The 27,145-nt window shown below is 59.7% G+C and overlaps 2 protein-coding genes across 7 annotated transcripts; one reads left to right on the top strand and one right to left on the bottom strand.

Moving 5' to 3' along the window:
- Positions 1-7,638: 7,638 nt before the first annotated feature.
- Idua (alpha-L-iduronidase) lies at positions 7,639-21,659 on the bottom strand. 6 transcript variants are annotated; one of them, XM_076864305.2, is made up of 14 exons: positions 21,439-21,659; positions 20,726-20,866; positions 10,950-11,038; positions 10,715-10,822; positions 10,432-10,527; positions 10,135-10,337; positions 9,886-10,065; positions 9,563-9,779; positions 9,008-9,220; positions 8,812-8,933; positions 8,610-8,735; positions 8,457-8,533; positions 7,968-8,068; positions 7,639-7,839 (listed from the first exon to the last, which is right to left on the bottom strand). In XM_076864305.2, exons 1-14 carry the CDS (start codon positions 21,576-21,578, stop codon positions 7,733-7,735), a joined length of 1,920 nt encoding a protein of 639 aa, XP_076720420.1. In that variant the 5' UTR covers positions 21,579-21,659; the 3' UTR covers positions 7,639-7,732. The 6 variants fall into 6 exon arrangements, with proteins under 6 accessions (XP_076720420.1, XP_076720418.1, XP_076720422.1 ...); XM_076864303.2 differs by having other exon boundaries at positions 9,886-10,337; XM_076864304.2 differs by lacking the exons at positions 7,639-7,839; positions 7,968-8,068 and having other exon boundaries at positions 8,075-8,533.
- Positions 16,979-19,875, top strand: Slc26a1 (solute carrier family 26 member 1). Its single transcript, XM_076864969.2, has 2 exons — positions 16,979-17,572; positions 18,304-19,875. The coding sequence occupies exons 1-2, from the start codon at positions 16,982-16,984 to the stop codon at positions 19,825-19,827; spliced, it is 2,115 nt and encodes a 704-aa protein (XP_076721084.2). The 5' UTR covers positions 16,979-16,981; the 3' UTR covers positions 19,828-19,875.
- Positions 21,660-27,145: the final 5,486 nt, after the last annotated feature.

Here is a 27,145-nt window from a genome sequence, read left to right as displayed (position 1 = left end):
AGCTGTGGAACTCCCAGCACAGGCAGAACCAGGTCCCCACAGGAGAAGGTAGAGAGGTGGGGAAAGAAGAAATCCTCTGAAAAAAAATGGCCAGAATTTTCCCAGAGGCGATGATTGAAAAACAAACCTACGACCAAGAAAGGCTGACCTGACCTGAGTGCAGAAGAGTCAAGTAACATCAGTATCAGGGTGCGGAGAGCCAGCCCAGCGCAGAGCGCAAAAGCAGCTCTGAGGAGAGGTGCCTTCCATGCAGACTGGCAAAAGATGCTCCTGCAAATAACCCAGGCAAGGAGACGCCTGCGTCTTCAGCACCCAAAAAAGAAACCTGCCAAGCCACGTGCCTGGCCAGCAAAGATGCCTTTTAAAAACAAAGGTGAAGCCAGGACGTTTTCAGACATCTGAAGCTGAAAGAATCCATCCCCAGCAGATCTGCAGCAAGGAAGGCTAAAGATGTCCTTCAGGAGAAGAAGGTAATGCCAGATGGCACCTGAATCTGCACGACTTGAGGAGGCCTGCAGACGGAGACTACACCAGTCCTGGAGAGCATGGCCTGACTGAGTCTCTGTAGAGACAGCTGTTTAACACAAAAGTGACACAGGCATCGAGGGGCTTAAGCCACATGAAAACCTCCAACATAGACTAAAAGCAGAAAGAGGCTGGGAAGAGATAGAGAAGAAGTGCCTATGAGACCAGGACCACCACGACCCTCGACCATGGCACATGGGCATGCTGCAGGAGGCCAGGCATGGGGGTGCAGGCCTGTGGTCCAGCTGCTCGGCAGGCTGAGGCAGGAGGGTGGGTTATCCAGGAACTGAGGCCAGCCACACAGTGAGACCCCATCTCAAAAACAAAAGCTGTTTTATATCCTGAAGCATTAAAATAACAAGGAATTTCAGCTAATGGGGCAAGAAAGGAAACAAAGTAATTAAAACATTAATCCAAAAGGAGGCAGGAAAAGAGGGAGAAAGAACCAATGAATAATCAGGATAAAAGACAGCAAGATGAGAAAACTGTTAGGCGCACATACATTCAGGGTAAACATGAATATTCTAAACATTCAAATTAAAAGGTGGAGGTTGTCAGATTGGGTACAAAAGCAAGACACAGACAGATGCTGCCTAGAAAAAACACACTACAATACAAAATAGGTAAGATGAAAGTGGGTGGAAAGATATACCATGTTAACACCAGGCAGAAGAAATCGAGGGCAGCCAGAGCAGAGAGCATTTCCAGAGACTGCAGGACTGTTCCATGGGGATAGAATGCTGAAATGTCAAAGGACTTCCACACCCTAAATGTACACGCATCCAACGGTAGGCAAACACCACAGAAGAGAAACTGGTAGGACTGAGCAGAGAACTGGACAGTACCCTTGCAGTACCTGATCAGCAGGTGGACAGGATGGGGACATAGAAGAAACAAGCAACAGCTCAGCTCCTTGGCCTACTTGTGTCCACAGAACCCACCACCATTTTCTGGGCACAGCCTCAGTATATTTAAAATGATTTGAGTCATTCCAAGCATGTTCTGTGGCCCCAGTGAAATTCTGTTAGAAATCAGCACAGAAGGGCCGGGTGTGGCTCATGGCAGAGTGCTGGCCCAGCATACCTGAGGCCCTGGTCCCTTGCTGAAAAACCAAATCAAACCAAAGTGGAAGGAAAGGATAACATACCAAAAACTGAGGGCCGTGCTCCATGTAGTGAGTGGATGCTCACAGTACTCAGTGTGGAGTGTAAAAAAGACAGGCTCCAAACCAGCAGCTTAGCTCCATCCCAAGACAAGAGGACACGGGAGCAAATGGCACACCCACTGAGCCGGGAGCCCGTGAAGTTGTGGTCAAGGTCAACAAAGCAGAGAGCAGAGAAGCTTTGGAGAAATCAGTGATAGCAAAACTGACTCTTTGGAAAGATGATAAAACTGACAGATCTCTTACAATCAAGAGCAGCCAGAGCAGAGAGCATTTCCAGAGGCGGGCAGGCAATGACCCTGATTTGTAAATGCCAAGGCCAACTGTGCAGAGAACGCCATGGAATCAAACCTGGAATGAAAAGGAACAAGACGGATTCACACTGGAACCCAAGAGGCAGCATTCCCAGAGTCTGAACACACAGAGGGTGATACAGATGTGCATATCGTAGCCAACAGATGTGGCAACTAGAAGAAATGACACCCATCCTGGAAGACAGGAAGACCAGAGCGCACTCAGAATCTCCAGAGCCGGAACAGCCACATATCGATTAAATAATCTGAACTTTTGCTTGAAGAAAGCAGGAAGCCCAGCCAACTCTACTGAGAGCCCAGAAAACACTCAAGGAGTCCACAGCAGCTCTGCAAAGGAAGAGCAGGACCACTGCTCGCTCCTGGGCAGCAGTGGAGACGCCAAACCCAATGACAACAAAATGACATCTGTCATGAACCGGTGCATAAAATGCTTTATTGCAATTAGTCAAATGCAACAATATGAAGAGGAACACTGCATGCTGATCAAGGGGGGTGTCCAGGTCTGTAGCATTGGCTTAATTATGAAAACCCACTAGCACAGCTGGCCACATCGACGGACAGGAAGGTTGGAACAGGGATCTCAGTGTTACAGTAAAGGAATAAAAAGACACAACACTTCCTCAACCTGGAAAAAGGTATCTACCAGAAAGAAAATTAAAAGTACATCCAACATCACATGGGAGAGTAAATATTGGCTCTTCCCACTGACATCCGTAACCATGGTGTCTGTTCCTGGCCAGTGCAGTAAGGGCAAGGGAAAACATGACCCATGTGGAAAGGGGCAGGCAATGGCCCTGGTTTGTAAATGCCAAGGCCAACTGTGCAGAGAACGCCATGGAATCTAAAGGAAGCCAATAGAACTCATGAGCTCTCGCACGTCAGGGTGCTAGACCCTCACACGGCACCCCTCAGGGACAGCAGCAAGCGACTCCCAGGCGTAGCTGGGGAGCACGGGAGTCTGCATGTTCAGTGGAGTGACCCAACCCTTCCACCCAGCATTCACCACCCAGAATCTAAGGTGCAGGGCCACACGACGGGCACCCACGTCCAGGGCCACTGCCCATGTCGTGCCCTAGCCGGAGACAACCCAAGGTGTCAGCAGGAGAAGGCAGACACGTTGCTCCCACCCACGGCACTCTCACCGACTGCAGGACTCAGGCAACAGCGAGGACCGTGTGGCTGCATGGCAGCCAATTCACAGGGGAAGGCTGCTAACTCCTGGGTTCTAACGCTCCTCCTGCCTCAGCCTCCTGAGGAGTAGGGACCACAGTGTGGCGGCTGCACCCAGACTCTAAAGGTGCATTGATCTCTGGTGACAGAAAGGGGCCAGAGGTTGTGGAAATGGGGAGGGGTGAAAGGGTGAGGCAGGAGGATGGAATGGCCTAAGACAACTTTGGGGTGATGGGAAAGCCATCTGGATCAAGGCCGGGACTCATGGGTGCCTCTGTGCCCCGAGCCAGTGCGCCAAGCAGCCCCCATCAGAGGCCTAGCGCTTCAGGGCCCTGTCCCAGAGCCCCGTGTGGCTGAGAGTCTGTGTCCCCCAGCTCTGTGCCGAGCCCTAGCCCCCGTGGGATGAGAAGAGGAAGAGACATGAAGAGGGACGGGGCACCATCCACAGGCTGTGAGGTGGGCCTTGCAGGGCCCAATATTGCTTCCTCAGCCGGATGTCCAGCCTCCACAGCTGGGGGTGGTTGATGTCGGTCTCTGAGGCCATGAGTCTCTGCTGCTCTGTGTTGGCAGCCTGGCTGCCCAGGACAGGACTCTCTGATCAGTCTTACCCACAGGGCTGTGTGTGTGACACCAGACCTGCCTCACGACTGGTCAGGGTGTGTTCTAGGCTACTGGACAGGACAGCAGATTGAACAGACCCTACCAGCTCTGGGCTCAGCCCCGAGCCCCGGAAGACGGGTACCCTGGCCTGAGCTGAATCTCTGCCTGAGACCAGAGAGGACACTGGCTTGGGGGCTGACGGGTGGTACATTTTTCAGGTCTCCCACCTGGAGACTCCTGGCCTGCCCAGGCCTATTCCCACCATGGCCACTGGCAAGGGTGCTGCCTAGAGTGTTTCTGTTGTCTGGGGAATGCACACCCCGACTCAGCAGCCCAGGTGGTCAAGGCCCATCCACAAGCCTCTGTGACCCCACAGGCCCTGCTCCTGGGGCCGTGGTGTTCAGCTTTAGGATAATGAATCCTCCGGGCTACATACTACGTGCCACAAAGGAATGGGCAGCAAGAGGCCCCCAGGCACAGGTCCAGTGCTGCCCACCACTCCTGCTGTTGCCTTCCCCACCTGGGCTGCTGCAGGGGGGTGTGCACTGCCCACCTGGGCCCTGTGGGGTCTCTGGGAATATCCTACAGGTGTCCACCAGGTGGGACACCCCAACAGAAGGTGCAGGGAAGCTCCAACCTGGGGCTGGGCTGCCTGGGGTCACCCTGAGAGGGCAGCACAGGCCTTGTCCTGGTGGCCCTGGCTGAGGGCCAAGGAAAAGGATGATATGCAGACCTGGGGCTGCACCCAGGCCTCCGCAGCCCTGGGAGGGTGTTCCCTCGAGGGCAGCCCTGCAGGGCTGCCATGCCAGAGTGAGACCCCACCCACAGTCCCAGCCGGTCCTGGTGAGCCATGCAGGGAGGTGGGCACACCCATGCCCAGGCTGCTCCAGGCCAGCTTAGCTCCTCCCTGGCCCTCTCCGCCTAGCTGGGCCTGGAATCACGAGCAACCCAGGACCTACGAAGGGGGCTCTCAGGCCAGGTGGCTCTGGGTGTGAGGCCAGGGCCACCCTGCAGGAGACCAGCCTCAGTTATCAGTGGTGCTGGAGGAAGTGCAGGTAGAGGAATGGTTGCCCTGGCAACGGGAGGACTCCCCAAGAAAGAAGAAGTGGAGTGGGAAGGGGCAGCTGAAGACTGGGGCTCCAGGGCCATCTGTGCTGCCAGGTGGCACCCAGCTTAAGGCTGGACCTGCTCACCTTCAGGAAAGGGGGGCAACCCCAGGAGAGAGCTTGTCTGTCCCCAGGCAGCCACCTGAGGAGGGTGCCATCCCTCCTCTGCCCCCAGTAAGGCCGGGAGAGAGGGTTACAGAAAGGGAGTAGGTGCCAGGCCTTGGGGCGCTCAGGAGCCTTGTGGCTCTGCAGGTGGAGGACCACCGCCTCGCCACCTGAGCAGTGCAGGCCTCCAGCCTGTGCCGACCTGAGCACCTGGAACAGCAAGGGGCAGGAGGCCAGAGTCCTGCACTTCAGGGCCGCTGTCATGCCCCAGGACCAGCAGCACCAGAGCCTGACAGAGGGCCGAGTCCTCCTGACTTGGACAGGACACCAGCACTTCCAGAGTGATATGCCTTCAGGGGCCTGTGGCTTGGAGACCACGGGAGACATGAGAGGTCCCTAGAATGACTGATGGCAGCTGGTAATGCTGGGACCCTGATGCCCCCATGGCTCCGAGGCCTCCCACCTGAGCAGATCCCTGTACCTGGAGCCGGGTGGACAGGCGGGTCCCCGAGGAGGACCTGGAAGTAGTCTCTGGCTTAAGCCACGGTGTAGTAGTGACTGCCTGGAAGAGAGGCCTGAACCACTCAGTCCCCTCCCAGAGACCATGTGACTCGGGGCTCAGAGTGGGGCAGGGCATCTGCAGCAGCCCTGTGTGGAGGCTGTGGGCTTGTGGACACTCTGGCCGGGCCTGCGCTGGTTCAGGAGGCAGAGTGGGGCCTCCAGTGGGCCCCAGCTGGCCGGGCGGTGGTTGAAGACTGGAGGATCGCAGTGCCTAAGGCCCTGGCCTGCAGTTGTCACAGGCAGATGCTCCTCTGTCCTTGCCTAGCAGGAGCCTCTGTGCCACTCTCCCGCCAGAGTGCACCCAACCGGATCAGGGCGATGCTGGCTGGACCTGGGGCAGGAGACTGCACACACCCTCCCTGCCTCAGGAACATGTGCGTCCCACAGGGTGGGAGCTCAGGGGTCTGTCAGCACCCAGCAGCCTGGGGAGTCCAGGATAGCCCACTTAGACGTCCCTGTGCCTTGCTCCACCTCTCACAGGCAAGGCCTGGGGGGCTCTGGTTCTGGGTGCCCCTGTGTACCTAGTTTCACATCCCACCCTCACCACCTCCTGGACAACAGGTAATGCTGGCAGGAAAAGGCTCCATGGCCTAGCCTGCGACACTGCTGGACAGGTGGCCCTCAGGCCAACGCAGCCAGCAGACTGAGAACTGCCAGCAATCCAGACTCTACCTCCTAGTGCAGGCTACTTTCTCCTGTCCCATGAAGTCCCCCTGGAAAGCAGCTCTGGATTCACCACTGAGCCCTGGTGAAGCCCCAACACCAGTCTCCACTTAGCCCAAAGGGCAGCGCAAGCCGAGGGCACACATGTGCACTGTGATGTGCCACACGTGGGCAGGTGGAGCCTTTGGACACTCTAAACCCCGCCTCTCCCACAAGAAGCCTGGGCTTCACATGCCCTCCCACTGCTGCGGGAGGAAAGGCACGCGTGCAGAAGTGGCTTACAGCGCTGTGTCCAGCAGGCCACCCAGAAGGGGACAGAGGCTGTGTCCTAGCCCACTGGGCCTGGCCCTGGGAAAGGGCATACCCCACCCAAGTTTGGCTCTCCAACAGCAGCATCCAAAAGGCTGACTGTTGGCCAGACCCAGAGAGGAAGGAGGCTGGGGACTGGCAGGCCTGGGAAGACAGTGCGTGGGCTGCCAGGACAGGCAAGGGCCTGTGCCCTCAGAAATGCCCACATTTGTCCCAGGGCATCCACTCCGCTGTGACCCTCACAAACATAGTGTCAGATACTAGGCTTCTGCCTAGATGCAGTGGCCATGGTAACAGGGACAGCATGGACACCCCTGGCTCTTGGCATAGCTTGAAACCTGAGCCCCAAAAGCAAGGGCCAAAGGCGACATGTCAAGAAGGCTGGAGGGTGGGGACACAGCGACCCCAGGCATGGCTGGCCATGGGACCTGGCTAGGGAAGGAGCACTGCTGAGCCCTCCATCAGCCTGGACGCGAGCTCTGCACTTAGCTACAGGACAACCCCAGAAGACATGCTGGCTCCCATGCCTCTGTCCTCCACTGATGACAGTCTCTCAGCCAAAGACAGCCATAGTGGGCATGGGAGAGGGGCTGGGGCTGGGGCCACGTCCCTCAGTGGAGCGCACTGCTCCTGGACGGTGGCTTTTCTTTGCAGCCTTCTGTCTGGACCTGCTGGTGCCCCTCTGCTCGGCAGCTGCCCCCACCTGAGTGTCCTCACTCATTTCTTCCTGGGCCCAGAGGACCTGGGGAGGTGGAGACAGCAGTCTTTCCTGCTGCTGACCACAGTCTGGCATGGGCAGGGATGCCCTGTCCCACCCTCCACCATGGTGCCCTGCAGATACTCCTCCTTGGAGTAGCCTCAGTGCCCCGTTCTGCAGAATGAGGAGGAATGCTGGGAGCAGGAGTGGGGGCTCCTCGCCAGGGGGACACCAGGGACCCCTGGTGGGCAGGACAGGTATCTCCACCTGGTAGCCCTCACCAGCAGCTCCACCTGGCGGGGTGGGGTCCTTGTTGGGAGGAGGCAGGCAAAGGCCAGGCTCCACCTGCTCTCCACCAGCCCTGTCCTCTTTCCCTGGTGCCAGTCCCCACTTGACCCAGTGTCCATCCAGAAGCTGACCCATCACTGTGATGTAGAAAGGCTCTTTAAACTGTGAGGTGGGAGACAAAAGGAGCTGGCACCCTATGACCAGCCAGCAGTTCACCAGGCTCATGGGTCCCTCATGAGGCAGGGACCTCCAGGTATGGTACGGGGTTGGAGAAGGGGCCCGGCCGGGCCCAATAGTCCAGTGCTCGCACGCGGTAGGAGCCAGAAACAACAGCTGTGTCTGGAGACATAAAGGTACATGTGTTATTGAGCATGTGTCCACCTGAACCCACCCTGAGTCCCCCAAACCCCCTGCCCCACTGCACCCAGGGGTGTGCTGAAACCCAGGGCAGTGGGTGTTAGGTGTACCTGGGCTGAACACAAAGAGGTTAAAAGTGGATGGCCTCCTGCTGACCGGGGTGTATGCCTCACCATCCGGGGAGAACTGGACCTCATAAGTCCACAGGCACCTGGGGGGTTGGGGTCAGGGTGGCCCCTGAGGTCTGAGTGGGCAGGGCAGGCTGTGTCCACAACCCTCCAGCCCCTTACTGGCATCTCCCCAGTCCAGCACCCTGGGCATTCTTCCTACAGGGACAGGCCACAGTAGCTGAGGGGAGAGGACAACGGCCCAGCTATGGCTCTCAGTGTCCCCTGCAGGGGCCCAGCCAGCTCTCCAAGACAGGTGAGTGGTCCAGGGTGGCTGTGTGCAGGGGAGCGCATGTGCGATGGGGGCCGTTGAAGGGCAGAGGACAGGCCTTTGGGTCAGCCTTGTGGAGGGCATTGGGAGCTCTGCAGGGGGAAGACCAGGTGGGCCTCTGCAGGGCAACACTGAGGAGGGGCAGTGGCCCAGTCACGCACTTGGAGCCCACACGCTCATCCGACCAGACCAGAGCCAGCTGCCCTCGGGTCAAGGGCAGGACACGGAGGCGGGTGACCTGCGGGGAGAGAGGGGGGCTATGGCAGGGTGTGGAGGGAGTGGGCAGCTGCTGGCGGGGCAGGGGTGTCACTTGCCTGGCCAGGAGGCTTCTCGGGGCGCGCACACACGTGCACCAGAAGGAGCGAAGGCAGCGCAAGCTCAGGATGCAGCGTCAGGCTGCTGCCGACCGGGAAGGGGCGTGGCTCTGCAACCACAGGGTCCTGAGGACAACAGAGGGGCCCAGGTGAGAGAAGCCCCCCTGACCACAGGTCTCGGCGACACCCAGGGCCCACAAACCTCAGCTAAGCGCATGCGGCGGAACTGCTCCGCGGAGGGGAAGACCGGCCGGCCCATGCGCTGCCACTCGCTGTGGGGGCTGCAGAGACGGTTGTCCAGGTGGTATGTGACGTAGAGGAGCCCTGCGGGGCAGGACACTGGGGCTCATCTCACCTGCCCCACCCCCTCCAGCCTGCCCTTGCTGGGCACCACTCACCTGGGAGGGGAGGAACCCCGTACAAGCGCAGTGTCACACGGATGCTGCGGTTGGGGTGGGCGCGGGTGTCATCGCTTGCATAGACCAGCATGGTGGCACGCCAGGTGTCAGTGGGGCCCTTAGGGTGGTGGGCACTGGCCAGGACGCCCACTGTGTGGTTGCTGTCCAGCACCACCCTGTGTCGGGACACCTCTGCCCAGAGCTGCTCTCCATCTACAGGGCCCACGGTGGGGGTGTGGGTCTGTCACCATGTGGGGTAGCTGCCCTCCACCTGCCTTCCCACCATGTGCTCCTCCTCACACCTCTCGGCCATAGAACCAGAGGGGATGGGGGCAGAAATTTAGGAGGACTAAGCCCCAAGACATAGGCACAGCAGGAAGTGTGCTTCCCATACCTCAGGTTCTTTGTACAGGATACTCCTGGCCCTGGAAGATACCCTGACTAGGTAAAGCCTGGGTCAGGGGCTCAGGGCCTTCTCTGGCCTTCCCCATCTCAGAGGGAACATGCCAGGGGCAGGTCTGACCGAACACACACAGGAGCAACAAGGAGACTTACCCAGCAGGGCCAGCAGCCCCATGGCTGTGAGAACTGGCTTGCGCAGCAGCTGCACGTGGGGGGGGTGGGTGTTGTTCACCTGGAAGCGGGCGGTCAGCGTGCGCTGGGAGAAGGGGTGCGGGTGGTAGCTCAGGAAGGCGTTGTCATTGCTCAGGAGAGCATAGTGGACTGGGGAGCTGGCGTTGGAGACCAGCAGATTCTGGTGCTGGGCGATGACCTGCGGGGGCCCAGGACAGCAAGGTCGTGGAGGGCCACCTGCTCACCCCACCCTGGAAGCTCAGCTGGCCGGCCTGGTGGACTCAGCAGCTACAGGGTGGGCCCACCTTCACCACCATGGCTGCGTAGGTCACGTCGGCCCTCCACGGCTGTGGCTGTGACCAGCCCACCAGCGGGTCTGCCTCATCGTTGTAGATGGGGGTGTCCTTGAACGTGGGGAAGAGCTGCTGGATCTGCTGCACGGTGGCCACCTCCTGCTCCAGGATGCCGATGGAGCTGCCGTTGCCCTGCAGCAGCACCGGCCTCAGCACCGCAGCTGGCGAGCCTGGCTGAGCGGGACTGGGCACAGCACACACCTTCTTGTGCAGGGAGATGTAGTCCAGACGCACGCCCACCTCGCCAGTGAAGAAGTTGGTGCCATTGGCACAGTGCCCCAGGAGGCTCCAGCAGAGTGGGGACCGCGGGGGCGGGTGGAAGGAGTCACCGGGGCCACCCAGCCGTAGGGCAGGGCTGGCAGCCCTCAGACCCTCAGAGCAGGCATCATAGTAGTTCAGGAAGCCTGCAGCCCGTGGGTCCAGGGATCAGGAGGGTCTGTGGGCACAGGGCCCCCCTCAAGCCCACCCCACATGGTGGGACCGCAGCAAGCCACACACCTTGAGTGGTCATGGACACATTGTCAAAATCCTTGTGGTCTGGCTCATTCCATGTCTCGAAGTTCCACTTAGAAACCTGCGCTAGTCCGTACCTACCTGCAGAGTGTCCACCTCCATCCAGAGGGCATGAGTGCCCCCCGCCTCCCAGGGGTCCCCAGGACTGGAGATCTGGAGTGACTGAAGGTGAGCCCCCACCCCAGGAAGCCCAGGAGCCGTGATAGGAGGGGGCCTGGGTGAAGGGGAAGGAGAGCCTCAGGGCCCCAGGGCATGCCCTCCCACACACCTATGTATCTCCTGGCCAGGAGAGAGACCAGGTCCCTCCACTTCACCACCTGCAGCTTGTCCTCAAAGTCACTGAAGCGTCCTGAAGGGCTTCCCATCAGCTCAAAGCCTAAGACACAGCAGGCAGCTGCCCCACTGCCTGCATAGTTCCAGCAGCCCACCCAGTCCCAAGGCAGCCCAGGCCACCACTGCCAGGGAGGACCCAGGGTGTCTGCAGGGGGCTTGCCCCTGCTCACCGGGCAGCAGCTGGTTCTCTTGGAGGAGGTCCAGATACCCGTCCAGGTGGGTGAAGTTGTAGCTCAGGCCCTGCCCGGCCGGCCCCTTGCTGAAGGAGAGGAGGTGCTGGGGACAGCCATGCATCTGGCAGCCCTGGGCTGGAACCACTGCCGCTCCCAGGCAGGGAGAGAACGATAAGGTGCCAGGCTGAACGTGGCTCCAGGGTGCCCATGCCTGTCCCTCTGGAACACCAACACTGTGGAAGCCTGTCAGTCACCCACAGCCTGGTACCAACCAGAGTCCTCATGTGTCCAAGACTTTCAAAAATGGGAGCCTGGGGTGGAGGGGCAGGAAGTCGGCAGGAGCCACACAACAGGACGGGGGGGGGGGGGGCGTCCTGAGGATGGCTGGCCTGGAGCAGAGGACTGGTACAGGGCCAGGCAGAACGTGGTCTCGGCACCTCCTGGAGGCAAGGGCCCCACATTTGGCACCCTCACCACCCTCCCATCCTCCCAAGAAGCAACTGAACAGGCAGGTCAGGAAGGTGGAGGGTCTCCCCACACCCTCAGTCCAGACGGACTCCCACAGGGCTCAGATTCAAGAGGGACAGGTATCATCAGACAACCACGTGGATCTTTAATAGGCTGTCAGATGTTTGTTGGAGGGGATGTGACAGGAGTGGGAGCAAAGGGGGCAAAGGGTCAAGAGAAAGGACCTCTCAGAGTAACATCAAAGGCCTGCCAGGTGACAGGACACGCCAGTGATGTACACACATGCAAAGGCCCTGAGGTAGGCATGAGCTCATGGAAGGGTTCAGGCAGAATGAACAAGGTGTGTTTTGGGGGGTCTTGTGCCCATGTGAGGATGGGACATTGACTGACTGAAGTAGAGCCCTTGCAGAGTTCTGAGCAGAGCATCACAGGGACATTTTGGAAGGGTCCCTGTGGCAGTGAATTGGAGTCAGAGCAGGAGCCAGAGACTGGCTAGAGGGCTGCAGGGGCTCCCAGCACAGCTGGGCAGTGCCTTGGAAGCTCATGGGAAGGGGCTAGAGCTCATGGGCTTCCAGGGAGTGGGTGGGGTGAGGTTTCTCACAGCAGCTTGGAAGAGCAGGATGAGCCTGCAGGAAACTGGTCTGGGTTTGGTGGTGGGAAACTGGCCGCCTGAGGGGGGCTAGGTAAGGGTGCTGGTGCTCATGGGTCTGGGGCCAGCTGAGGCCTGCTCAGTAAAGAGTTAGGAGAGCCAGCCAAGGTCTGCCACTGCCCAACCCAGGCACTAGACCTCCCACTGGGAGCCCACTGCAGCCCTCTAGCCAAGGTCCAAGGGTTAGGGTTAGGATCCAGGTCCAAGGACATGTGCCCCCAGAGGACCTGCAAGACAGCTCTGATTTGTCTGGGATGGGATGGCAGGCAGGTGAGGTCACCATGGTAGACAGTGCAGTCTGGCTTGACCACAGATGAGTCACAGCTTATGATGACCCCTGCCCAGCAGGTGGGGACAGCACCCCTTCTTCAGGTTCCACATATCCTTCCCCCCTCCCGCACACCCTGGAGCAGAGCCTGGGCCCAGTCCTTGGTCCACAGGCCTAGCTCCTGGGGCTCCCTCTGCTGGATCTGCTGACGCCCGGAAGGCTACGCCCACTCCACCTCAGCGCCCTCAGACAAGGGGCACAGTCAGTAGCAAATAAATGAAACGTTACAAGCACTTGGATAAAGATTAAATGCGCGGTCGCTGATAGACCGGTTCCAAAGTCCTGGAGGTAATGAGGGGACACAGTCACAGGCTCCCGTTTTCTCTGCAGATCTCTGCGGCCATAACCCCACCTAGCGCCCACTCCAGGGACGGGCCGGAGGGTCTAATGGCCCTAGTAGCCAGGGATGCAGGATGCCAAGATGTCCCCAGCGGCTGCCCCAGACCCAACCCCAGGGGCCTGTCCTGTGGCCCCACTTTCGGAGGGTCAGTCTCCCTCTGCCTCAGCCCCCACTGTGACAGGATTCCAGAGGCCTAGACTCGGGAAGGGAATAGGCCGGAGAATGGTGAGGTCCACCCAAAACTCCCCTGCAGAGCCGCCAGGATCCAAAAAGCACACAGGGCCACAGCCAGCTGAGGCCAGGAAGCGAGAGGCCCCTCTACAGGGCCAGGCCCCGCGGGACCGCGCCGAGCCTCACAAGGGCCCATTCACCGCGCTGGTGCCTGTTGGGCCCCAGGCCCCCGCCCCTGGCCCGAGCGCGTGCGCCGCTAGAACGCAGCCGCTGCGGCGCGGTGAGTGCCCGCCGCTGGGGTGACGGCGGGCGGGCCCGGGTGGGCTAGGCGGGTGCGCGAGGTGACACGGCCGGGGAAGCGTGCACGGGGGCGCGCATGCACGGGGGCGTCCGCACGGTGGAGGGGGGAGCGGGCCGGGACGCGCGTTCTGGGGGTGGGCGGCCTGCAGGGGTTGCATGCAGCGGGGGTCGATGAGCGGGCGGGGCCGCGCGTGCGGCGGGGGTCAGGGCAGTGAGCTCGTCCGCCCGCGCCTCCGCTGAGGGTGGGATGGCAGCCCGAGGGCGGGATGGCAGCGTGGGAGAGACGCGCAGGGTGGGCAGCGGCCGCGCGCCCTGAGGGTGGGGAACGGGGCGGAGCCGGGCCGCGCTCCCGGCGTGGGAAAGAGGCCGCCCAAGGCGGGGAGGACCTGCATCTCTGCCCAGCTGGGGTCTTCTGAACCCCGCTGCACGCTTAAAGGATAAAACGAAGGAAATCACGCGGCCGCACTGGACGAGATAGGCGTGCAGCGGGGTCCCGGCGGACTGAAGGCGCCGGACCACAAGTCGCTGCCCTGAGTGGGCCCAGCAGAGAGCGAGGGAGCCTATGTCTCATGGGCGCGCTGCGGATGGGGAGTGGTCCTCACCTCAACACAGAGAAACCCCGGCTGGGGGCTGGGAGCCCTAAGTCCCAAGGGTCCTACTATTTTCTCGCCTGGGGTGTGACCACAGTTGCATCTCCCCTGCGGAGACACCCGTACCAGGCGGGGCACCGGGAGCCCGGAAACCTGTCAGCCAGACCACAGAGGGGGAAGGGGCTGCCCCTACACTGCTCTGTACTGCCCAGGTGACACCCCCCACCTTGTCCTGTGGACCCAGGATCCATCCTGCCAACTCCAGGGAGACCCCAGGAACGTGACTCAGCCCTGGTGGTCTCCTGGGTAGTTCTTCACTGCCCCTCCATGGGTAACTGGGCAGATGAGAGTTTTATGACGCCCAGCACTGCCTTCTGGACAGCAGAAGGGTCCCTTATCTGCCTCAGAAGGCAGGCTGCAATTCACCCCCACCAGACCCACTGGAAGCCACACTCCCAACCACTGGGCAAACAGTGGGCCCCTCAGGCCTGGGGTCCAGGAGGAGGAAGGCCCAGCCCCTGCCGAGGCCCAGCAGAGCCAGGGGAGATGGTGGGGTCCTGGGCAGGGTCCCAGGATCAGATCTGGAGAGGGCATGGGTGGGGGCTATGGTAACAAAGGTGGGTATCCAGCTTAACCTCATCTCCCACTCAGGCTTCCTTCCACCCACCTAATTCCACACCCACTTAGTCCCCAGACAGGGCTGCTGGTCTTCCCTGGCCAGGCCCATGGCATCAGGAAGCAGAGCTTGGCTGGCAGGACAAGGTTCCAGGGTGGTCTGGCTGGGAGCTGCCTCCCTCTGGAGCTCTGCTCCCCACCTCAACATCTTACTGTCTCCTCCTGGGGGAGGAGCCCAGGGTCCCAGCTGGCTTTACAAGACATGTGGGGAAGAGAGAGAGCTGGTGGCTTCACGGGGCCCAGAGCCACGCAGGCACAGCAGGCCAGGCCAACTGGACCTCCCAGTCCCACGGGAGGAGCCACCAGTCTGTGGGGCCTCCCTGCAGGATGGAAGAGCACCTAGCCCCCGCAGCCCCAGAAGGGAGCCAAGCCTCCTGACACATCGCGACGTCCCCACAAGCCCACTCCTATCCAGATGGGGCCTAGGGTTCTGAAAAGTCACTCTAGAGACAGCCACCCACCTTAGTTCCTTCACTTTGGGCCACACTCTGAGTACTTGGTTTAATCCCTTCTAAGGGGCCACTTATCTTCAGACCAGCCCTACAAAGCAGGTGCTGTTGGTCCCACCCTGCTTCAGAGGAGAGGGTGAGCTGCATGGGGACCAGGAGCCCACCCACAGTCACACATTGGGTGGGTTCAGGGCCAACCCAGGACCCCCTCTGGCAAGGGCAAGAAGGCACACCTTTCATAGGAGCACATGTGTGCACACACCAGCAGCCTGGGTCTGGTTTCCTCACAGGGACCCTGGACAGAGGTTGGGGACATGGTCACACTGTGCCCAGTTGGCTGTTGTGCCTCCCCTGTTCCAGCTTGGACCAGGCCAGGCTTCCCGACAGAATGGATAACATCTAGCAACTGGATAGGGGCCTTGCCTCCCCACCCGCCAGGGGTGCTGTGCTCACCTCTGGCCAGGTCTGAGACACTGGGCACCCTGCTCTAGCCACTCATCCCACCCCTCCCAGCAGGGTGGCTGCCCCCAGGAAGGTGGTGGTCACTGGAGGCCCCTACAACTATGATTATGTGTGAGGCTCCGATTACTGTCTGACTCTCGGGATTGGCTCACTGGATCAGCACTCAGGTAGCACTGGCCGGGGGAAACCCATGACTCAGCTCTCTTTGGGGTAAATAATTGAACTGCAGGTCCGACACACACAGTGCTTTTCACAGGTCAGCCTCAGACCTGCCGTCCCAGAGGGCTTGGAGGGCCAGCCGGCCAGCAGGCCTCAGCCCCTCCATATTCTGAGGGCCACCAAGCCTGTGGGCACCACCAGGTAAGAAGCATCCCTGCGCCCGACCACCTGCCACGGCAGAGGCACTGGACAGCCAGGAAGGAGCAGGGAGGCTTGGCTCCCGCAGTTTCCTTGAGAGACTGGGGGGTAAGACAGGAGCATTTGCAGTCCCGTTCTGTATGCCTGGGCCCTAGGCACCTGCGTGAGCACCGAGAGCCAGAGACCCCTGTGGCAGGGGCTTGGGAGGAAGGGCTCACTGCTCTCACTGCTGCTGGGGACCGTGTGGCCTACCAGGCTAGGACCACCTCCCCACTCTCCCCAGAGGCGGCAGGCACCTGTGCCCAGGGCCAGCCATAGCAGTGGCTCCTCACAGGTGCCTTGGTGCCCTGGGCTCTGAGGGCCAGAGAGTATTTGCTTAAGATTGCCAAGAAGGGGATTTTGAAAACAGGTACTTTGGAGCCTGAGGAGGACAGGCCCAAGGTCGCAACTGTGGTCAGTGTGGCCTCTAAGCTCCGCCCCTGACACCCTGCCCTTTCGCTCACCCAGGCAGGTCAGAAGGTGCAGGGATGGCCAGGCCAGCTGTTTGCAGAGTGGCATGCTGGCTGGGCAGGGAGACAGATGCCAGCTGCCTCAACTCGGTCCCAGCTGGCCTGGTGGGATCACTAAGCACTTTCTCTGACCCTGGGGGGCGGCTGTTGGAGAGACACGTGAGAGAGGCACAGATCTGGGTCCCTGGCATCCATGAGGCCCTCTGCCTCACTATTCTGTGTTGTCCACTGTAGAGTGGTGATGGTCTGGGTGAGAGTATGGGGTGGACAGCAGGGCTTTTCACAAACCATGGACCAAGGGAAGTAGCAAGGGCAGCTGAGCCACATCTGCTGCTGACACCCTTGGGCCTGAGGCCTGTGTGTGCAGGTGGAGGCCCTTTCCCTCTCCCTTGGGGAGGACCTTCAGGATGCTTTGGGGTGGATTTCGGGCAGGAACTGCAGAGCCCACAGGCCAGGCAAGCCTGGACAGAACGTCTCTGGGCAATTTCCGAGATCATCCGGCTCACAGGAGGCACGTGGCTTGTTGCCCACATCTCTCCAGAAACAGGGTGTGGGAGCTGAGGCCCAGCATCCCTCCATCCAGGGCCTGCTGTTGGCAGGCAACCCCTGCCCTCTGCCCAGTGGACCCGCAGCACCAGCTGGGCGCTGGCTCCTGGATCCATGAGGGGACGAAGGCCCTGACCACTTCGACTCTCCCTTGCAGGTTGGTCTGCGGTGCCAGGTGCTGCAGGATGGAGGCAGCCCCTGAGTCCCCGCAGCAGGGCAGGGGGCTGGTGCTAGTCCGCCGGCAGCCCCCTGCGCAGAAGGGTCTACTGGAGAGGCTGAAGGCCAGGCTGTGGCGGAGCTGCACCTGCAGTGTGCCACGAGCCTGGGCGCTGGTGCAGAGCCTGGTGCCCGCCACACGCTGGCTGCGTGAGTACCGTCCGCGGGAGGATCTGGCGGGCGACGTCATGTCGGGCTTGGTCATCGGCATCATCCTGGTGCCACAGGCCATTGCCTACTCCCTGCTGGCCGGGCTGCAGCCCATCTACAGCCTGTACACATCCTTCTTTGCCAACCTCATCTACTTCCTCATGGGCACCTCACGCCACGTCAATGTGGGCATCTTCAGCCTCCTGTGCCTCATGGTGGGGCAGGTTGTGGACCGCGAGCTCCAGCTGGCTGGCTTCGACCCCTCCCAGGATGGCCTGGGGCCTCAGGGCAACAGCAGCACCCTCAACAGCTCCACCACCTCCCTGGTGCTGGGGCCACCAGGCTGCGGGCGGGACTGCCACGCCATCCGTGTCGCAACCGCCCTCACGCTGGTGGCTGGCATCTACCAGGTGAGGAGCTGCATGGGAGGCAGGGCTGGCTGGTTCAGCTGCTCCTGCTCAGGGGCTTGCTGCCCACCACCATGGAAGGCCATGGGGAAGTGCAGGTCAGGACCAGAGAGGTTCCCTCGCCTTGAGGCCAGGGCCTCCTAGAGGGCAAGGCAAGGGCAGAGGTGGGCACACAGGGTGACCCATGCCTAGGACCCCAGAGGCTGTGGATGCAGACAGGAGGGGCATGAGCAGCTGGCCTGGCCAGTGGCAGTGTGAGTAGGGCTGCTGGGCCAAGCCTGGCTGTAGCTGAGACAGCTGGGCCGCAGCCTCACGGCCTCCTGGGTCTCCTGTCCCAGGTGAGCTTGGGTGGAGATGCTTCCCATGGCCTCCCCACCCCCATTTGCCCCTTCCCAGGCTGTCTGCCTGGTCCCTCCTGTGGTCCCTTCCCTGCCTGGGAGGGGGCGGGCTGTGCCTGGGCAGGACACAGAAGGAAGGGGCTGCCTTCTGACACCAGAGCCGTGACCCCTGAACAAGTCTAGTTCCAGTAGCAGGAGGTGAGACATGACACCCACAGTCACCTGTTGACACGCAACACCACGTGTGTCAGGTCTGCTGGCGTGCGCCTGTCCAGATCACAGGGGCCAAAGGAGGGTCCCACTCTGGAAGCAAGCAGGTCACAGGCTGCGCCAGCCGCAGATAGGCAGCGAGGTCTCTGCCTGCGGCCTTCCGTGCTGACTGCACTCTGTCCACAGGTCCTCATGGGCGTCCTTAGGCTGGGCTTCGTGTCCACCTACCTCTCTCAGCCCTTGCTCGACGGCTTTGCCATGGGGGCCTCCGTGACGATCCTGACCTCGCAGCTCAGGCACATGCTGGGCGTGCGGGTGCCCCGGCACCAGGGCCCAGGCATGGTGATCAGCACGTGGCTGAGCCTGCTGCGCAGCCTGGCGCAGGCCAACCTGTGTGACGTGGCCACCAGCGCCGTGTGCCTGGCAGTGCTTCTAGCCGCTAAAGAACTTTCAGACCGCTGCCGGCACCGCCTGAAGGTACCGCTGCCCACGGAGCTGCTGGTCATCGTGGTGGCCACACTGGTCTCCCACTTTGGGCAGCTCCACAGGCGCTTTGGCTCCAGCGTGGCGGGCGACATCCCCACTGGCTTTGTGGCCCCACAGGCACCAGACCCCAGGTTGATGCAACGTGTGGCGCTGGACGCAGTGTCCCTGGCCCTGGTGGGCTCGGCCTTCTCCATCTCGCTGGCGGAGATGTTTGCCCGCAGCCATGGCTACTCCGTCCGCGCCAACCAGGAGCTCCTGGCTGTGGGCTGCTGCAACGTGCTGCCCGCCTTCTTCCACTGCTTTGCCACCAGCGCAGCGCTCTCCAAGAGCCTGGTGAAGACAGCCACCGGCTGCCGGACACAGCTCTCCAGTGTGGTCAGTGCTGCTGTGGTGCTGCTGGTGCTGCTGGTGCTGGCCCCACTGTTCTGGGACCTGCAGCGGAGTGTGTTGGCCTGCATCATCGTCGTCAGCCTGCGGGGAGCTCTGCGCAAGGTGAGGGGCCTCCCACGGCTGTGGCGGCTGAGCCCAGCAGATGCGCTGGTGTGGGTGGCTACTGCGGCCACCTGCGTGCTGGTCACCACTGAGGCCGGGCTGCTCGCTGGGGTGCTCCTCTCGCTGCTCAGCCTGGCAGGCCGCACACAGCGCCCTCGGGCGGCCCTGCTGGCCCGCATTGGGGACTCGGCCTTCTACGAGGATGCCATGGAGTTCGAGGGCCTTGTGCCTCAGCCTGGGGTGCAGGTGTTCCGCTTTGCAGGGCCACTCTACTATGCCAACAAGGACTTCTTCCTGCGGTCACTCTACAGCCTTACTGGGCTGGATGCGGGGCGCTCAGCTGCCACAAGGAGGGAGCCAGGCTCAGAGATGGGGGTTGGAGAGGGAGAGCCAGTTGATGGCAAGGACCTGGGTTCAATGACCAGCAGGGCCAGGCTGGTGCCCATGGTGACTGGCTTCCACACGGTGGTCATTGACTGTGCCCCACTGCTCTTCCTGGATGTGGCGGGCATGGCCACACTGAAGGACCTGCGCGGTGATTATCGGGCCCTAGGGGTCACCCTGCTCCTGGCCTGTTGCAACCCCTCAGTGAGGGATGCTCTGAAGAGAGGGGGCTTCCTCGGTGAGGACCAGGGCCCCGAGGATGAGCAGCTGTTCCCCAGCGTGCACAGCGCTGTGGAGGCCGCCCGTGCCCGCCGTGGGGAGCTCGTGGTTCCTGACTCTGCCCTCTAGCAGGGCCAGGGTCTTCTGGCATCCACTCCCCCCATCAGCCATCACCGAGCTCCTTCTCCAGGAGCCTGCCAAGGGCTAGAGTCACCCAAGGATGCAATTTTGGGCCACCTCTGCCACGGAGAAGCCAGGGAACCTCAACTGAAAAGGGAAAGGGCAGCACTCGAACACACATGAGAACCCCACATGCTTCGTCTAAAACCTGTGCTGCCACCCTGGTGCCAGCAACATACACGGTCCCTCGGCCCAGACTCTGAGAGACCATGCCCAGTCTGACACTCTATGTCACTGTTTGATTTGAACAGATTCCCACAAATGGTGTGGCCTTCGAGGAGTCAAAAGGACACCCCATCCCTGGGCCTACCCAGCCCCTGCCTCACAGGGAGGAGCTGGACAAGGGACCAGGGGCACCAGGGCCTATTTCTGGAAGGCCACCATACCCAAGTGCTCCTCACACCTGGTGCTCACCTCTGGCCAAGACTTGCATAGCCGGTTCAGTGTCAGGGACAAGATGGGAGAGCAACCTTGGTCAGCCCCCAGGTGCACTGTCCCTGCACAGCTCTGCCAATGGCCACACAGCCTGGAGCACCTGTCCTCACACAAGAACCAGGTGCAGCAAATGCAGCCAGATACTAACCTCCAAAGTGACTTCCAGGGAGAACCCAGCTATGCCCCTTCCAGGGATCCAGGGCCTCTGGGCACACAGTGGGCTTCCAGCATTACCAGCCAGGATGTCCCCCTCCTGCCTTCCCCAGTGGAGGCTCTGTTCCCCATGATGCCATTCCCTGCTGCCCTGCACTGTCCTCCACAGCTGGCCCATAAGACCAGGCCTACCTCTCCAGTGTCTCTGTCAGGTGGGCTCTGGCCAGCAGCCCAGTATGCCTGCCCCAGCATCACCCACCTGGCTGTGATGAGGTCCAGCAGCCAATGTGTCCGGACTTGCTTGATGCCACCATGAGGGACAGCACCCACGTAGGCCAGGTTGAGCTGCTGGTCCCAGCTGAGGTCGTAGTGGGCAGCCTGCTCATGTGGCAGTGGGGGACTGGGGATAGGACAAGGCACTCTGTGTTCACCCAGGCCCGCCCAGTAGACATGGTGCCTAATGACCCCTCCACCAGGAATGCCAAGTGTCTTGTCCTGGTGGGCTGGGAGCTCCCACAGGACCCTCGCCCTGTCAGACAGGGAAGGGTCTCAGCTCTCCAAGGAGGGTGCTGGTATCACCCAGGGGTGGGAGTCAGCCCCCAAACCGCTGGGCTGCCCTTTTGGGGAGCCAGGAAGAGGGCATCCTGAGCCCCCAGCCTAAGTACCCACCAGGACTCTTCAGACTCCTGGCCACAGGGAAAGCTCAGGGCTGGCCCCAGCTATCCAGCACGGAGAGTACCCATTCAGTAAAGCCCCATACACCCCAAACTTGGAGTGGAGGGGAGAGGAGAGAAGACCCCCACCTGAGCCACAGAGGAAGTAGCTTGGTGGGTCCTGACTCCCTAGGGCCCACAGTGTGAAGGGCAGTGAGCCCGAGGGTTTCCCCAGATGCGACAGGGGGCCTCAGCAGCAAGGTGGGCGCCCTGCTCTGGGGGGCCTCCCGGGCCTCAGCTGTCCGCGCGGGTGGCTCACCAGAAGCCGGTGCTCCTCCAGAAGTGCCGCAGGGGCCGCAGCGTGCGCGCCGCGTCCACGCGCACCAGGTGCGGGGCCTCGGCCAGGGCGGTGGCCAGGAGGGTGGCCAGGACCGCGAGCCGCGCGGCGCGGGGGCTCATGGCCGCAGGCGCCGGCGCTCCCCACCTGCAGGACCAGAGGGTCAGACCAGCCGTTCTGCCTGCGGGGGACACCCACGTGACCGCCGCGGCAGAGGCCGAGGGCGGGGCCTCGCGGCCTGGAGGGGCGGCGGCTGGAGGCCCTCTTCCTGGTGCACTACGCAGGTCCCCTGTGTCCCTGCGGAACCCGGTAGTGCGACCCCGCATTGCTGTGAGGGTGGTGGCCTTGGGAGAGCTTCTCAGTAATGCTCGGCGGGTGGCCCAAGAGCGACTGGGTCCTGGAGCAGCGCAGGGGCTGCGTGAAGTGGTCAGGGCCTGGCTACACTCAGGACTGGCCCACTCGAGGCCTGAGGGATTGGAGGTGGGGGTGAGAAGGATTCAGAGCGCACGGAACAGGTGTGGCCAGAGGCCGCGCTGTCTTTGAGCAGTCAGGTGGGTGCTTCCAATGGACAGCTGATGTCCTGGGGAGGTGAGCTCAGAGGTGTGTAAAGCTTAAGGTCTGAAGTTTGGGCACAAGCAGGTAGGATATAGCAGCAGGCAGTTCAGCAGGCAGGTTTCATGACAGGTGAAAACCCTCCCTGCCCCCTTCCCCGACAGCAGGAGCGCATCCCTGGAGCCAGCCAGGTCACAGTTCTGGACGGTGATTCTGGATCTTGGGTCACCAGGACAGCTGTAAAGGGAAGACTGATGGAGAAAAGGGACATGGGGCAGAGCAGGTGCTGGGAAGGAGCAGGGAGCTCAGGGCACAGCTGGGGCAGGCCTACTGGGCAGACAGGTCTGGAGAGCTGACCTAGAGGCAGAGAGGAACCGAGACGGTGGCGGACACTTTGAGAGCATGGAGAAGAAGAGAGGCGTCCCACCAGAGTCCTGGGCAGATGCCAGGTAGAGCGTCACCCACACAGGCCTGTGTTCCTAGCACTTGGGAAGCTGAGGCAGGATTGCAAGTTCTAGGCCAGCCTCAGAAATTTAGCAAGATCCATCTCAAAAAAAAAAAGAAGGAGGAGGAGGACGACGACGACAGTGACTGGGGTGTAGGTCAGGGGTAACGCACCCCTGGGTTCAATCCCTGGTACTGGGGGAAAAAAGCTAAGCAGTAACTCGTGTGAAACTTAAGCCTGTGAAGCAGAAAGTACATGTGCCGGGCAGAAACCATAAGAGGTGACTCTCACCTGGACCTATTGTAACAGAACTGGAAACCAAGAAAGGTCACAGCAAGATTCTAAGAGGAACCAGAAGAAAAGTTCAGGTCACCTGCAGAGGAAGGCCATTGACTGACAGCTGCGAAGGAGACAGGGGCAGTGGGGGCAGGAAGCCAGGACCGTGGGAGAACCACAGGAGTGGGGTGCTGGGGCACAATGCAGCTCACCACCCCGTGGTCCAGGAGCTGGGAGCTTGACCCTCAGGGTGGTGATGTGGGAGGTGGGACCTTGCAGAGGTGGATCCTAGATGCTGGGGTGCGGCCCTCCCCAGGGATTGTGGGATCCCAATGTCTCTAGCTTCTTGTCTTGAGATGTGATCTCTCATTCCCACAGGCATCCCTGCCATCTGCCAGGGGGCTCTCACCAGAGCCAGTGTCATGCTGCTTCACAGCCTCCAAATATAGGAGCTAAATAAACCTCTTTTCTTTATAAAGCTACTGAGCTTTGGGTATTTCATTGTAGTAACATAAAATGGACTAATGGGGGGATGGGTTGGATCAATATACTTGGAGATGGAAGAACACTGGCAGTTTCCCCAAGATGCCTGTACCCAGGGTATTTCTGAGGCAGGTTCTGCAGCATGAAAGGTTCCCCACAAGAGTAGCCTGATACATGTAGCAATCCAAGGGAACATTGTATAAAACAATGGAAGGAAGGAAGGAAGGATTAGAAACAGAATACCCAGACAGCAGCAGCCTGAATCGGAAGGAGGGATCAAAGTTCTGGGAACTTTTTTTTTAATTTGGCAGGAGGAGGTTAACATATTTTTAACACTGGATCCTCTTAAAACTTCAAGATAAGATGTCATAATTAGCCATTTAAAAGAGAAAAAAACAATGTATAAATTCCAAAACATCAAGGGAGGAAAATAAAATACAAAAATTAAAAAAACTGAAAGGCCTGAAAGAGGCGGAGAGCGGAGAGGGAACTGCAGCAGGCAGCCCACCTGGACGCGGGGCTGAAAGTGTGAAACTGTAAAACAGACTCACGAGCATCAAAGAACTGAGCTGGCAGCCAGGAACCCAGGTGAAGACCCAAGTGAGGCAGGGCTCACAAGCAGGGATCCGACAACGCCGGCCTGGGGAGGGGACTCCAGCGTGGCCAGCAAGGCAAGGTTCGCACCCGGGCTCCAGCTCCGGAGCGGGTATGAGAAGAAGCTGCGTGGAGCTTGGGCAGCTTCACGGGAACCCCAGGACAGAAGTCAGAGCTGGGGCAAGGGCCCTACGTTAAAGCAAAGGTGAACAGAAGAGAACTGGCCTGGCAGGGACTGAAGTCCACCCTGGATCACCTCCACCCTGTGTGAATTAAATGACCTGCCGCCCAGCCATCTGCTAGGAGAAAAGCAGGTACCTGCAGAAACGTGGGGCCACAAAGTCCTTGATGCATGTGCTGAGACAGGTCCCCAGTGAGGCACGGGTGGCCGCACAGGGCCTCACTGGACAGTTCACCCCTGGGAGTGTGTGCCATGGGGGCTCTGAAATGCCAGCCTCAAAGGCTCTGTTCAGGGCTGTGGATGGACTGCTCTAGTTCTTTCCAGATCATGCTCCCGTGTTTACAGGTGAAGGGTCGTGATGTCTGTATCCAAAATGGCTCTGAAAACTAAAACAGAAAACAGTGATACTGTCACAAATAAAGAATAAGATACAGAGGCACCACGCACACCCCTGTGATCCCTGGCTCAGGAGGCTGAGGCAGGAGGATCGCAAGACCAACCTAGTGAGACCCTAAGCAACTCAGCAAGACCCTGTCTCTAAACAAAATGTATTTTTTAAAGGGCTGGGGATATGCCTCAGTGGGTAAGAACCCCTGGGTTCCACCCCCAGTTCCAGTCCCACCAAAAAAATAAATAAATAAAAAACCAAATGCATCGAAAACAGTTGACCTAGGAGAAAAATATGCAAATATTATATTTTACATTTTTCAACCTGGAAATATTGAAAAAATCCATAAGTACCTCAAGAAGACTTACTCAAAACTTGTTGAATCACACAATTTATTTATTTATTTTTATTTTTATTTTATTTTTTTAAAGAGAGAGTGAGAAAGACAGAGAGGGAGAGAGAGAGAAAATTTCAATATTTATTTATTTATTTATTTTTTTAGTTCTCGGGGACACAACATCTTTGTTTGTATGTGGTGCTGAGGACCGAACCCAGGCCGCACGCATGCCAGGCGAGCGTGCTACCACTTGAGCCACATCCCCAGCCCGAATCACACAATTTAAATTGATCTGTTTTATTGTATGTAAGCCATATCTCAACAAATGGGTCAAAAATGTAATGGGTTGGTTTAACTGCAGTTTACACCTAAAAAGAAGAAGAACTAGAAGATAGAGCACAGGTTAAATTAACACTAAACAGAAAAATAGGGGAGACTACAGAACAAACACCGGGAGAAGATCCAACTCAGTTTCCCCACCTGGAAACGAGGCAGAGCGGAGCAGAAACAGGGCTGCGGTGTTCCAGCAGCGAGGAAGGGAACTGTGGTGGTAACTGACTGCTCAAGACCCAGGCCACGGGTCAGGGGGTGCTGCAGAGGCCCAACCAGGAAGACAGCAGAATCCCATCAGCCCAGGATGTAAGAGCTGAGGCCAAAACCAAGGGGATATAAGAAGCTGCCAGAGACCTTCCACTTTTAGGGCCCAGCAGTGCAGGGACACTGGCCTTTCAGCAGAAGTACCGACCAGCAGATCGTGGGAGACTCACGCTGCCTAGAGTAGGCCAACAGTGAGGGAAGTCAAAACCCAGCAGAAACATTCTCCAGGCAGGGTGGGGTGGCGAGCACTTGCAGTCCCAGCTCCGGAAGCTGAGGCAGGAGGATGGCAAGTTCAATCCCAGCAATTTAGTGAGACTGTCGCAAACTACAGTGTCCCCCCGCCCCCCCAAAAAAAAGGTTGAACAGAAACATTTTAGAGAAACTCTAAGGTTTGCCACCATCAACTTCCGGTTAAGGAAACAGCAAGCAATGTCCTTCATGCAGAAGGGAAAACCCCAGGAGGCTCGGTCGCAGGAGGAAGGGAGGCCCGAGGGCTTGCAGAGGCAGTGCAAGTCTGACTGGCGTCCGGTGCGAACCCAGCTGTGGGACCTCTCACGGGACCTGGAGCATCAACTGGACAAGAGAGGTGTTGATGCCGACCGCTGAGGGCATGGCCTGTGCTGGTGCTGGACCCGGGCCATGGCCCGTGTGGTGCAGGGACTGTGCAGGTGTAGCTGCATTATGAGATTCTCCTGGATTACCCCGTGGGCCTGGAAGGGGCAGCCAGGGAGGCATGGCTTACGAGAAGTGCTGGACAGCCTTAGAGAACTCTCCTGAGGTTGGCAGCTGGGCTGATCAGATCCAGTTCAGTGGACTCAGAGTGAAGGTCCTGGGGAAGGGAAGGGGCAGGTTCTGGCAGGGTCTCACACTGCAGCCTCTGGGACACAGAGACACGACATTTTGGTTTATGTTTGGGATATTCATAAGGCAGAGGTTCCCAATGTTCTACGCCCCAAAGGGGATGACCTTAGTGGCCCAGCAGTTCTAACATGAGTGAAAATGGGCTGTGTGCTGGTCAGAGCCTCCTCTCCACTATGACTGCCTGGAGTTGGCTGAGTATGGGCTTCTTGGCCCTGCAGAAAGGCAAGGACTAGACAGGGGAGGCCCTGCTGGCTCCCTGTCTTAGGGAGGGCTGTCCGTGGGCAGTGGTGTGTGGAGGGTCAGGTCTAGGTCTTTCAGAACTTCTGTCCCCAGGAGCCCAGCAGATGGTTTCTGAGGTCCCACCACAGGACTAAGAAGGGCAATCTTGCCCAGGGGCTCCAGACGTGGGGAGGGGCCAGGACTGCCACAGTGGGGGCTCCTCAGGCTCTGAAGGGGGCACCTGTTGGCTTCAGGAGTAAAATTGGAAATGTGGAATTGTTGCCAGCAGAGCCCACAGAGAACAAAGGAATGTGGACTGGAGTGTCGAAAAGAGAAGGGCCTGGAACCAGTCTCTGGGGGAGGTCCTGGGGGTCTCGCTGCGCCCATCCCTGGAGAAGGGGAGAGTCTGGCTCCTGTGAGGGTGTGTGTGGCAGGAACGGCAGGTGGGGGTCAGGGCTTGGGAAGCTGTACCCTGATCCCCTCAGGCAGAGCCGGCTGTGGCCAAGGGAGCGTGGCCAGGAGGAGTTGAGTGGGTTGGACTCCACTGGGAGCTGGGTTACAACCTGAGGCTGCAGTGCCCACCAGAAGGCCCTTGGGCTTCCAGATGAAAGGTCAGGAGGCCTGGGCTCCTGAGTACTCCCTGTGGACCTCAGGTCTGTTTTCTTTCCACTCGGCCCACTCTCTCTGCCTAGGCCTTTAGCTCCAGGGTGGGGTGTTCAGTTCCTGCTCTGGCCAACTGGGGGTGGGGGAGGGACA

This window comes from Callospermophilus lateralis, chromosome 8, assembly GCF_048772815.1.
Source record: "Callospermophilus lateralis isolate mCalLat2 chromosome 8, mCalLat2.hap1, whole genome shotgun sequence".
Lineage (NCBI taxonomy): Eukaryota > Metazoa > Chordata > Mammalia > Rodentia > Sciuridae > Callospermophilus > Callospermophilus lateralis.
Note: the sequence above shows the minus strand (reverse complement) of the source record. Positions and strands in the feature narration are given on the sequence as shown.

What these genes read in the sequence shown, in the direction of transcription:
- Slc26a1 (XM_076864969.2), top strand. Translation starts at nt 16,982, where the DNA reads ATGGAGGCAGCCCCTGAGTCCCCGCAGCAGGGCAGGGGGCTGGTGCTA. An exon ending in TGGTGGCTGGCATCTACCAG is followed by an intron (nt 17,573 to 18,303) that starts GTGAGGAGCTGC and finishes CTCTGTCCACAG; the next exon opens with GTCCTCATGGGCGTCCTTAG.
- Idua (XM_076864302.2), bottom strand. Translation starts at nt 21,578, where the DNA reads ATGAGCCCCCGCGCCGCGCGGCTCGCGGTCCTGGCCACCCTCCTGGCC. An exon ending in CTGGACCTCATCACAGCCAG is followed by an intron (nt 11,039 to 20,725) that starts GTGGGTGATGCT and finishes CCTCTCCTTCAG; the next exon opens with CAAGGGGCCGGCCGGGCAGG. An exon ending in CCTGGCCAGGAGATACATAG is followed by an intron (nt 10,528 to 10,714) that starts GTGTGTGGGAGG and finishes GACACTCTGCAG; the next exon opens with GTAGGTACGGACTAGCGCAG.